The following is a 13,169-nucleotide window of genomic DNA, read 5'->3' as shown; positions in this document are numbered from 1 at the left end:
GGGGGGGGGGGGTGGCGAGCAAGGAAAGGCCACACCAGGGACCAACTCAGAGCACTGCTTAGACAAAGACTTTGTAAATCAAGCCGCTGAACAAACCATCAGAGGAGGTGGGGAAGGCCGGAGGAGGGGGGGCAGCCAGGGAAGCAACCAATTTCATTATGATGGGCTGGGTGACAATAACCTTTTGTCCTCTAAACAATCTGGGCCTGCCAAGAAAGCAAGAAAGGGTGGGAGAGAAAGGGTCCCTGTCAGGAGGGAACAGACTCATCTTTAATTATGAGACAAGGCTTCCCAGAACTGACACTCTCTCCCACACTTCCTCCCTGCTGCAGACGCACCACAGAATGCCAGCACGGTGCTCCCCTAATGAGAGGCGCTCAGTTTCCCTATGCACAGGTCAGGTTCTTTGGAGATATAGCGGAGTCATCACCCCCCCCCCCCACACACACACACACACTCACACACAAAGCAGACATAGACTCTGGGTGAAAAGTGGGAGGCATTCTGGTTTAATTTGGCTAACGTCCATTGGGTCACATCAGCAGGGAGGAAAGTCACCGCGTTGCATTTTCTAAGATACAATGTTTCATCCTCCCGACCATAAATGACTGTTGAGGAGACACTAGGGTGAAGTGTGTCTGTGTGTGTGTGTGGGTCTGCTGCTTACATTTCTATCAAAGCTCAAAACTGAATAAAGATGCCTGTAGGTTGTGACCCCTTTGGGGGTCCAATGACCCTTTCACAGGGGTCGAGTATCAGATATCTCCATTACAGTTCATAAAAGTAGCAATTAAAGTTATGAAGTAGCAACAAAAGTAATTTTATGGTTGGGGGCCACCACATGAGGAACTGTATTAAAGGGTCCAGCCTTAAGAAGGTTGAGAGCCGCTGCCCTAGGAGAAAGCCTTATGACACAGAAGGGGTCCTGAAATAAGAGAGTGTCCACATTTTGGGAGTTGTGTGTTGATGGAAGCTGAGCAAACTGGAAATCCTGGGTCTTGATTTGCTCAACAGAGAGACTGAAACAAGGGGGACTCGGGCTGGTGAGATGGCTCAGCCGGCAAGAGCACCAATTGCTCTTCCAAAGGTCCTGAGTTCAAGTCCCAGCAACCACATGGTGTCTCACAACCACCCATAATGAGACCTGACACCCTCTTCTGGTGTGTCTGAAGACAGCTATACTGTACTTATAATAAATAGATAATAATAATAATAATAAAAAAAAACCAAGGGGGACTCAATACTCCATCATCAGCAGTACAGAGACAATCGTACACACTTAGAGGATGAGTCTCGGGCCACATCCCATCCTGTCTCCCACTGGATGTACTGAGTATGTTAGGCTATACTTTAACAGCAAAAATCTGAGGAATTAGCTAAAGCTCTCATCATGGGTCTTGGTCCTTAGCTCTTCCAGGAACTGTCAGCCAGCTGTTACTCTTATGACTAATAGGGGAAGTGAGAAACCTCCACAACTAGGAATTTACTGCAAGGTTTAAACAGCATAAGAGTATGTGGACCTTTTGTTAGCCATTTCAGAGGAAAGAGTTCATGGCCCAAGGTTACTTTGGAAGCCAAGAAATACAAGGCGAGGTGAGGTAAGGAACAATTTGCATCCTGGAGCAGGATACACTCCCACTGCTGATTGTCCACCTGCAGCTACCACTGCCCAGTTGGCGGTCATTGAACGTTTTACTGGGAAAAGAAACAGGCTGCAGATCCTTCTACCCTCTGCCCTTCTCATAGATCAGTACTGCAACCTTTCTCCTCTGTAGACAACTGGGAAAGGTAGCAGGCGCATGCTTCGGAATGACTTCTCAGGGCCTGGCGATGTAGCTCAGTTGGTAGAGTGTTCATGCAGCAGGCAGAAAGCCCTGGCTTCTATCTTTGGGCCTGCAAAATCAGGTGTGATGGCTCACTCCTACAAATCCAGCACTTAGGGGGAAGGGACAGGAACAGTTAGAAGTACAGCCCTGATGTATGATGGTACTAAATCCCCCCTGAAGCTGTGGCTCATGACAGAGCACTTCCTAAGGACTCACAAACCTTGGCTTCCACCTCTAGCTACATAGCAAGCTCCAGGCTAGCTCAGGCTAGGTGAGACCCTTTCCACACACCCCCCTCCGCCCCACACCAAATAAGCAAACAAATAAACGTGCTACACAAAACACAAAACACAAAACAAAACAATCGTGCTTGCTTTCTGTTAGAGCACTGCGAACACACTTTCAAGTGCAACTCACTCTAGTTGGGGTGGGTGTGGGATTTACATAGATTGCGGGGTAAATGGGTTTGAATTTCCCAAGTTCCTCTAACAAGGATTCAAATCAAAAGAAAGAACAGGTAGGAAACACACAAAGGCCTACATAAATCCTGCTCACAGCCAAGCTTGTAAGTCAACAGCCACACTGGGAATTACCCTGGAAGCAAATCAAACCCTGTGTGACTGAAGCCATTCCCAGTCTCAGCTACTCATCGGCTCTGTGCATAGCACCAGGCTCACACATACATGGGAGTGGGGATGCGAGAGAAGGCATTTCTCTGAAACCCGTCTAACAAAGGGTCCGCCCACCCGCTGCTATGTGAAGGGCAGAGGAAGTCGGGTATAATCGAGTTCTTGAACTTACTTTTAAAAATTACAAAATGAAGGCACTTTAGCCTTGTTAAAGGAAATGATATATGAGCCACTCCAAAAATAAAAAGTTTCAAGAGGCTGAAAAAGGAACATAACTCCCCCCCTACCCTCATCACACAGTTTGAGTGAACAGTTACAGCCTTTGAAAGTGTCTTGTCTATTAAAGTGAAGATTCCTATCCTCCAAAGTGCTTTCCAAAGCCAGCAAGAAACAGTATGCCACCTCCCCAGCCTGAGTGAAGGAACACACCAGGTATCTGCCACAAAGACACTCTTCCTAGGACAACAGAGGCATGGTATCAATTCCTTGGGTTTCCGCCTGACTCTTACCCTGGTTTAGAAAGAATGAGCAAACACCTCATCTCAATTTCAACATATCTCAAAGATGACCTCAGTCCCATTCTTCTCACTGACGATCGGCCCACTGACCTGCCCCTCAGCCTCCTTCATCCTGGAATGCTTGCTGCTTTGTAAGAAGCACTGGTTACACACTGCCTGAGAAGACATTTACACAGGCCACTGACTGGTCTGACTCACACCTTCTATGCACACTTAAGTCACTTTGTTTCCCATCTGTTTCCATCCTTACCATTTTCTGCTTGTACCCTTATATCTGTGCCGGGAGACCTCACATTTATCTATGTCTGTAGATTCTGTCTATGCCCCTTTCCCTCTGGGTACCTGAGTCTGCTTTCTGAAGTCAGTCTACCCCACACTTCCTTAATATAACCTCCTGAAGACATCCCTTTCATTTAATTGTTCCCAGGAATACACAAAAGCGGCTTATATCGTCCCACAGGAAATCTAAATTGCTGCCTAGCTTCCCACATCTCCATCAATACAACCTCAGTCTGTTCCCATCACACCTCCCCCTGCCCCCACCGTGTTATGCCCTACCTTATCATTTTAGATGGATTCTTCTTTCCTGTGCTCACAATTGCATACATTCCTTGCCCCGTATTTCAAAATTCCAAAATACTTATATATAAATTCCTCTATGTGCTATCAAACCATATTTGCCTTTACCTTATACTTGATTTTTAACAAGAAATGCTCATTTTTCAGATTGGACACACGTGTATTAGAAGACGTTAGAATAAGGATTCTAGGACTTAAAAACTCACAGCTGTAAATATCATGAGCTCTACCTGACATAACACACAGTACAGGGGCACTCTGAAGGCAGCCATGGTGCTGAGACAAGGAGGCGCATCAGTTTTAAGCAATACTTTACAGAAAGAGGTGGTGAGCAGACGTTGACTCTCTAGCATGGCTCACTGACTTTGTGTGAGAGGAAGAAGAGTAGATTGGGTTTGGCACTTGCTTCTTCACTTAGCAAAAGACAGAAATAAAACAGCAAAGGACAACCAGAAGTCTTTCTGTCTTCCTTGGGGAGCTGAACTTGTTCCTTCATGACATTATATGTCCCAGACTCCCAGGTACAACGTCAACATCACTGCAATCTGGGCTATGATCATCTGTTACGACCATTTTGATCAATGAAGAAGAGATAATAAATTTGCTGCCTCTGTTGGTGACATGGTGAAGAGAGGGCAAGCTGCCGCAGTCTTCTGCTGCCTTTGAGGTTGGCAAGAGGCTCCCTCACGAGGATCTCAGTGCGGAAGACCGCATCTTGTACCCTCCCTTCAACGTGCGAGATGGTAGCTTCTCACACCAACCCTGTTTCATGTAACTCCATCATCCTGCCCACTAGTCAGATGGAAAGAATAAGGTCTTAGTTAACACTGGTCAGCTCTAGACCATGGTCTTGGTGCTTACATAGGTGTGTTTGGGGAACAGGGTACCCTATGTCAAGAGTTCTTAGTTTATTCTGAATGTGATACAATATATCCTTGCTCTACGTGGGTTGTATAAGTGTGGGTTTGATCATTCCCAGATGGAAAATATATATTAAAAAGTATATGTAGTAAAAATGCCCAGATTTTTTTCTTGTCACAATCTCTTAAATGATATTACAACCACCCACATAGCATTTACCTTGAGTTGAGTATTTTAAGTAGTCTTCAAGGACTTGAAATGTAAAGGGAAGCTATGTATAGACTAAATGCGAATGCTGTGCCATTTATATGAGGGACATGAATAGTCTCGATTTTGGACACCTGTAGAGGCTCCTGGAGCTAATTAACCTCTTATGGATGCAAAGAGCACCTGCCAAGAAAATATCTCATCTCCCTCAGGCTTCACAATGACTCTCTGAAGACGATGCCCTTTTTAGACTTTATCCAGGAAAAAAAAATAGTCTCTTGGGTTAGTTTACCCATCTTGTTCATTCAGAGACTCATGAACTGAAATTCAAACTTAAGCCAACATGGCTCATAAGTCACATTCTCTTGTGCCCATTTCGCTCCTTGATGTTCTAAAAACATTGTGTGTGTGTGTGTGTGTATGTGTGTGTATGTGTGTGTGTGTGTACATAGCTTCTAAATGATCGTGTCATGTGTGTCAAGAATGAAGTCAGGTTCACCATACCAGGTGTCCCTGAGGGATGCCTCAGAAAGGCGGAGGCGATCTGAACACTGGTCCTATGTGGCTGTGGACTCTTGTCCTTCACTGTGAGCCCAGGTCCCTGGCTGCATTTGTGCTGGGGATTTTACAGGGCGCAGTGGTGCCTCGGCACGGTGAAGTGTTTTCTTACCAGCCTGTCATATTAAAGTCCCGGTACAGCATCTTCTTCCCGAGTTCTTTCCTCTGCACTCTCCTTGGAAACTCCAAATGTGTGAACTCATTTCCCAGCAAGTGGGGCTGCATGAATGCCTAATAGCAGAAAGAAAAAAAATAAGAAAAAGGCAGACACAGATTTTAGAAGACACAATAAAACTCGAGTACGTTTTGCAAACTGAGACAAGCCTCGCTTCTAAAACAGGAAAACTGTCTTCCATTTTGAAGGAAGTAAATACATTTCTGAACTTAAACAGTAACATAGGGTGAGTAAATAAAAACCCTGCCCGTGACTTACCCGGGCTGCCGCTGTTGCACTCGATAAGTTAACCGTAACCAAAGGCGTGCATTTGATGCATTAATTGTAATCAAAGGAGGATGAGAACGGCTTCTTCAAAGTTCAGACTGTAGTTCAAACTCAAGATGGTTTTACTTTCTGGAATGCATGCTGGCCAGACTGAAGGCCAGCGAGGTCACCCTGACTCTTCCCTACTCCTCTCAGCTCTCTTCTAGCTTAACAGAACTTCCCATGGATTTGCCTTTGAAAACCACAAGAGTGTCTCCCAAACACACAAGAGTCAGATCCCTCACAGCGGGACTAGACACACACAGACAAGAGCCTTCGGCAGGGCCCATTCCTCCTTCAGTTCGCTCTGTAGTTGGTTTTGTTTTTCTAGACTATTCCTCCTCCCTCTCTCCCAACAGATGGCTTCTCTTATTCCCTCCCTACACATCTCTGTTCACATTACAAAAGTCGCCAGCACACAGCCATACCCAGGGTTGTTTTGAAAGAACAGTCTCATGGTCACAGTTAAAAATGCAGACCTAGCTATCCAAGAGATGGACTGGTCACATTCCAACTTCCCCGCTGAAGCCACCGACCCACAGACCTGTGCTAGAACCTTCGTATACCATGCCCAACTCTTGCATGAGAGCTCAGCTCTCCTTATGGCGGGGAGAAGCAGACAGGGTCTATCATGGCCAACCTCTGTGGGGAGGCAAGGGATCCCTGTCATAGACCAGATGGCCGCCTCTCCAGTTAACCAGAACAAGCTGAGTATCTTTTATCTGAAATGCTTAGGGCAGGAAGTGTTTGGGGAGGAGGTGATGGAGTCCCAATTGGAATATTTCCAGATACATAATGTGAAATCTTAGGGATGGGACCCAAGTTTATATGAAATTCATTTATGTTTCAGGAATGCCTTATACACATATCCTGAAAGCAATTTCATACAGTACTTTCAGTATGTGTTTTGACCACAACCTGTCATAGGAGGTCAAGCGTGGAATTTTCTACTTAGAGCATTATGTCAGCTCTCAAAAATTTTTAGGTTTGGGATCATTTCAGATTTTGGGTTTGGGGATGAGGGATGATCAACCTCCAGCAGGTATTTCCCACAGCCTCCTTCCCAATGCAGCAGATCTCTGCTGATGCTCATGATCTGGAGGCACCCGAAGCTCTTGCTATCAGAAATGAAGGAAGCAAGCAGAACTGTTGCCAGGCTGGGCACCTCTCATGCAGAGGTTCTGGGCAGAGCACTGAGGATGGCAAGACACAGGGAGGAGGACTGAGGGTCAAGAGATTTTGTCTTCCTATCCAGTAGAACTCCAAATGGCTTCAGATCTGGTAGGAGCCATGCCCACGGTGAGGGGTTCTGATAGGTAACATGGAAGCTTAAATGCCAGGTTTCCTGGAGCTAAGCTCCCTGGGAAGGAAGAAGGCGAATGTGTAATGGAGCAGGGTGCTGCTAAAAGCCAGTGAGCTCTGCATCATGAATTTTGTGATCTTAATGAGTTCTTTAATCTCTTGAGCCTTGGTTTCATTGTCTTTAAAGTGACATTATTACTGACATTTATGTAATTAGATATATTAAATGCGCTTATCATGATTGTCTTTGCTCATGGAAAACAACGAAGGCTGGAAAGATGGCTAAGTAGGTAAAGTATGGGCTGCACAGGCATGAAGCCCATAGTTCAAGTCCCCAAACCCATGTGAAGCTGGGCATGGTAATGTGTGGTTGCCATGCCAGTTCTCCATGTGAGATAGGAGGCCAAGAGACAGGAGAATGCCTGGAAGCTTACAACCCAGCCAGATACACTTGTGAGCAAGAGTCAATGGCTCAAACTGGGGAGAAGGTAAGAACTGATACCTGACCTCTGATCTCCATACATTCACTTTGGCATGCCCTCACCCATGTGCAAATGCACGCGCACGAACACACACAAACTCGAGTGCGCGTGCGCACACACACACACACACACACACACACACACACACACACACACACGAGGGACAAAGACAGAGAAAGGTGACTTTCAATTCCATTTAATGATTGTTAATGCTCACTGCTTTCTGAGTTCTCTCATTACAGCATCCTTCCAAAAATCTTGGAGCAGGAAGAATCACTACTTAATTGGTTAGCCCCAAAACAAGAGTGAGTAGTGAGTATATAGAGAATTTCAACACAGGGACAGGAGTACATAAAACTAAACACAAGGCCCCGTGTGACTGTGACTGTGATGTGCCTATGCAGCAGCCACGCCCAAAGGGTAGTTGAATGGTGTTTCTCCTTAGCATTGATCCACTGGTGCTGGGTGGTGGTGGCATGCACCTTTAATCCCAGCACTGGGAGGCAGAAGCAGGTAGATCTCTGTGAGCTTGAGGCTAGCCTGGTCTACAGAGTGAGTTCCAGGACAGCCAGGGCTACACAGAGAAACCCTGTCTTAAGAACAAAACAAAAATTCCCCAACCAACGAAACAAACAAACAAACAAGCAAACAAACAAACAAAAACATAAAGCACAGAACTGACATTTAGGGAGTAACAGGCAGGGGCATCCCTCATGTACCCTCATTTTTTCCTGAATTGTAAGGCTATACCAGCATGGAAGTCTGGTCCATCTCCTATCCCTAGGCTGGACTGACTGATTTAGGGGTTATATTTGCTTTATACAAGTACTTCACCTTCCATATCTCACTCAACCATTCCATAAGGCCTGTGATATGAACGCAACTTAAAAAACAAGGAAATGAGGCAGGAGACATGGCTCAGCAGTTAAAAGTACTTGCTGCTCTTGTACAAAGACCTGGGTTTGGTTTCCAACACCTACAAAGGGCCACACAATCACCCATAATTACAATTCCAGGGAAGTAGATGACCTTTTCTGACCTTTGCATGTACTATGTACCATGCATGCATGCAGTACATAATCATACATATAGGCAGAACACTCATACCCAGAAAATAAAATAAATGAATCTTTTTTAAAAGTTCACTTCCAAATATTTAAAAACCAATCAAAACAAACAAAGAGCAAACCAAACTAAACCAAAAACCAAAGAAACAAGCCTAGAAAGGTTAAGGCCCCACATCCAAATTCATCAGCTAGGACTGGATGGTTCTGGGCCTGAGCTAAATATCCTGCTTGAAACTCCTACCCACCCTGTGTGGGCTGTCAATCCCCCCACATGTTTACACAGATAGTAAGAGGCCCCCGAGAGACTTGTTAGCATCTGCTCTTAGATCACGTCATCTAAAATGCATTTATTAGAAATAAATACAACACAGATCTGCACATAGCATGGTTGTAAGGATACATCTGACAGTCTCACAGTAAAAAAAACTGACAAATCCCTTAATACAAAACAAAGCAATATGAACTCACAGATGCCACAACATACTTTTAACTGTAAAAAGCAAGTTATTAAGAAACAGGCAGCAATGGCACACGTCTTTAATCCCAGCACTTGGGAGGCAAAAGCAGGAGGATCTCTTGAGTTGGAGGCCAGCCTGGTCTATAGACTGAATTCCAGAAACAAAGGGGCCCTGACTCAAAAATGAAAAAAACAAAACAAAACAAAAAAGAAGTAGTAGTTATAGGCGAGTGTAGAGGCTTATGTGTATTGTTAACTCTGTATGATATATGTTTATGTAAATGAGTGTGTGCTATGGTTTGTATGTGTCTCCTCAAACTCATATGCTGTTAGTACTTCAGAGAACGGGGGCGGGGGTGGGTATTCAGGCATTAAGGTTCTGAAACTATGACCACATGCTGCCTGCTGTCATACCGAGGGTTCCGGGCATGGATTTAACATCTTTCCCTCCTGCTTTCTGCCGCTTGAAGATGTAGGAAAAAAAGCTCATATCCGATGACCTTGACTTTGTGCTTCAAAGGATTGGGAGGAACAAAGTCTGTTCTTTATAAATTACCCAGTAAGTAATACTCGGTTACAGAGGTACAAAATCTTCAACACTGTGTCTATCCAGATACTCCACACAATGTGTATTAACAACAAACAGGACAGAATCCACATCACATTTTTCAGATCAGGTGCTTTCACAATTAGGGTAACAAAGAGGATCAAGGGCTCTGGATATAAGAGCTCAAAACCAGCAGCTTGGTTTCTGAGGAAACCGTGGTGGGCAGCTATGACCTAGGAATGTCCCATAAAGACCCATGACTGAAGACCGGTCACCAGCCTGTGGCACTAGAGGGAGGTGGTGGGACTTGCCAGATGTAGTAGGACATGCCTGTCCTCCCAGGACTCAGAAGGTTGAGGTTCAGGGCTAGCCTGGACTAAACATCTGACAGTCTTTAAACCACCCCCCCAAAGACTTTTTTTTTAATTTCAAAAAAGAGCTGAGGCTACTGGAAGGAAGTTCTATGACCAAGGGGTCAAGGTAGTGTCCTTAAAGAGGGCACCCTCTTATCTGTTTGCTTCCTGGCTACCAGAAGAGAACAGATTTCTCCACAGTGATGTTTTGCCTCATACAGCAATGTTCTGACTCCCGAGCAAGAGCCCAAGCAACCTGTGTGCCCAAGTTTTCTAAACTGTGAGTCAAAAATAAAACATCTTTCTCCTTTTAAGTTGCTGTACTTCAGATATTTATCACAGTGCTAAGAAGCAGGGGTGACACACGGTTTGTGACGACAGGAAGGGCTGCTGCTCATCCTTTTCTCTGAAGCCACAGAGCCTCGCCGACTTCCTGATGCAAAGAGGTCAGAAGACCCTCGTTCCAGGCAGACGTTGTGGTGCACACTGTGTAGTCTTTGCTACTTAAGAGGCTGAGGCGGTAGTTAAGAGATGGGCTTGGTAGGACAGGATAGGGGTAGGGATAGAAAGAAAGAGGACATGGAGGAGGGGGGAGGGGAGGAGCTCCTTCCAGAGCCATCTTACATTGTGCACAGTGGATGAAACATCACGGACACCATCAATATGACTGATGTGCACTTGTTATGCTAAGCCTCTTACTTTATTACCATCTCATTCTCCAAGCATACTTACACATGACTAGCCACAGAGAGTACATTTTTTTCTTTGGCTCTTTGCCCTTCAAGCATCCGGTATCATAAGTAATTTATATTAAAATAACTTTTAGACACTTTTATTTTTTTTGTGGTACAGTCATCAGCTATGAACCCAGCAATGGATAAGAGAGTAACAGCCTCCTTTCCTCCCCTTGGGCAGATATACAAAGATTCAGGTGCTTTGTCTCCTAACAGAAGGATGAATAGGCCTTCGGATGTGCTTTAGTCAGGCACCCACGTGCCCACTTTTGCTAGTATTAGTTGTGGATTTGCTCTAATGTTACTTATGTTAAATGGGTCCTCAAAATTGCATGAGAATCTGCATGTCCACTCGTAAGAAGCTGAGGGTCCCTGCCCCCAGTTGGTTTGGATTGATAAATAAAGTCGATGTCAGCCAATAGCTAGGCAGGGAGCCAGAGGAGGGACTTTTAGGATTCCCGGACTAGAGATGGAGGAAGGAGAAGAAGAGAGAGAGCCGCCATGCCAGGAAAGGAATTACTGCCATGCCTGAGAAGGCACGACAGAGAGACAGCCAACACGTAAGAGCCAGGGAAGAGTGGCCCCAGCCCCACTCCTCCCTACTGGGTCTAGGGCAACAACAATAGAATATAGATTTTAGTAAGTAACAACTCAGGAACATCGGAGGGGAGGTGTTAGCCACGTGGAGGTTTGGGAGTGAACCAGCCACTGAGCTGTTTAAGGCATATTAAAATAAAAGGCTGTGAGTGTCTATCATTCGGGAAACCAGAACATTGGGGTGAGTAGGGAGGAATGCGCAGCCACCGCCAGGTTGATTAGAGATGCGATCCACTGGCTCATCGAAACAGATGCCTCTGGGTTAGTTGGCAACTCCTTGGATAGCTTCCTACCTACTGGAGCTGCTACACCTTTCCAGGTCACTGGGGCCAAAGGAGCTTAAGCTGGAGCCACTTGTGACACGGGATCTTTTGTGTGAAAGCTACTCACAGTCTCAACAAGCTGCATGACCTCTCCAGCGATAACAAGACAATGCTGCATTCCATCCAAGCGAGTGGCTTGGTTGTTGGATGCCATGCTGTTCTCCTACATCTCAGAGAGAAAGCTAGGGGCTGCCGCTTAAATGGCGGATGATGCTCCATTACCACCTCAAACTTTTACTTTACTCCTTTTGGAAGAGTTCCTTTAAGATGAGTTTTCATTGTCTATCACTCTGTGTATGCTTTATTGGGTACTAGTAGTGTTTGTGTGTGGTGCATGCACATAAGTATGTGCTTGCTCATGTAGAGACTAGGCAGGATGTGCAATGCCTTCCTCTGTCTTGCTCTGTCGATCTCCCTTACTGCTCTAAGACAGGGGCGCTCACTGAAGAGAACTTTTGGCTGGGTAGTGAACTCTGGGGATCCACCTCTTTCCATCCATCATAAGAACATGTAGTCATGCCCGAGTTTTTATACAAATAAGGAGGACCTGAATGAACTCAGGTATGAATGCTTGCAGTACACCCACTGTGAAGTTGAAGGGCATTGACAATCCTACCCTACTGAACCCAGTAGCAGAGCAGCACAAACACCATGGAGTCTTTACAGAGACCCCCCAGTGGCTTCATGGCTGCCAGGGAGTTGTGGCTTGCTGCTTCTGCTGCTGCCGAACATCATGGGAGAGCAATATTGCATATCTCTAGCTTAGAACAAGACAGAAATTAAAAATTCAGCTGGATGTGGTCTGCGCCTTAATCCTAGCATATGAGGCTGAGGCAGGAGGATGATACATTCCAGGCCAGCCCGCGCTGTATAGTGGTCCTCTATCTCCAAACAGAATTTAAGATTTCAGGTATGGTTTCTACAGACTTTTGTCACTGTTACACCATCCTCAGGTTAAAATATCCAAACCGTCAACAGAGAATCGTCTGTGCACTGCTTAACACTTCCCCAAGCCTCTCCACATTAAGCATGCCACAGCTCTCAGTGTGTTTCAGAGTCAAGGTCAGAGCTGTCACCACGTCCTGGCTCTCAAGAGAGCATCATGGGTACGACACTTCCTAAATAACCACAGCTTACGGCTCACTTCAAAGCTTAGGCTCTACAGCCAGCTCTACTGCCAGCTGACATACTCCCACTTCAGGAACGTGGCTAAACAAGTCTGATTCCTGCCCAGCCCACTCTTTCCACAAAACCATTTTGATCCAAAGAAGATTAATGAGTGGTTCCTTCCCCTGGAGGAATTTACCCCAACATGCTTGTCAACCACCCTGGAAGTCGGTATGGTAGGGTCAGACACACCACCCTAGAATATGGCACACTCAGAAGATGGCAGAAACACACACTCTGCCTTTCTCTTCCTTGGCCCTTCTCCCTGTAGTAGGTCCTAAGACTCCCATCACAGAGGCACCCTCCTATATCAACTGTGAAGGAACATCTTAACTTTTGAAGAGATGTACCACAGCAGAAGGTAAATGAACAAACCATTCAGGCTAGTGAGATGGATCAGTGGCCAGAGGACCTTGTGCACAGGCCTGACAATCTAAGTTCCATCCTTGGATCCCACAAGAAGGCAGGAAAGTGAGAGCAC

General features: G+C 45.7%; 1 protein-coding gene across 1 annotated transcript in view; it reads right to left on the bottom strand.

Annotated features, from left to right (window-relative positions):
* The window catches only part of Ppm1h (protein phosphatase, Mg2+/Mn2+ dependent 1H), a 276,682-nt gene that overhangs the window by 56,959 nt on the left and 206,554 nt on the right, over positions 1–13,169 (bottom strand). The window contains exon 6 of the mRNA XM_031350264.1: positions 5,291–5,409. Within this exon, the coding sequence (XP_031206124.1) occupies positions 5,291–5,409 (119 nt within the window). The remainder of the gene's footprint in view (positions 1–5,290; positions 5,410–13,169) is intronic.

The sequence above is a fragment of the Mastomys coucha genome, unplaced genomic scaffold (assembly GCF_008632895.1).
Source record: "Mastomys coucha isolate ucsf_1 unplaced genomic scaffold, UCSF_Mcou_1 pScaffold4, whole genome shotgun sequence".
Lineage (NCBI taxonomy): Eukaryota > Metazoa > Chordata > Mammalia > Rodentia > Muridae > Mastomys > Mastomys coucha.
Note: the sequence above shows the minus strand (reverse complement) of the source record. Positions and strands in the feature narration are given on the sequence as shown.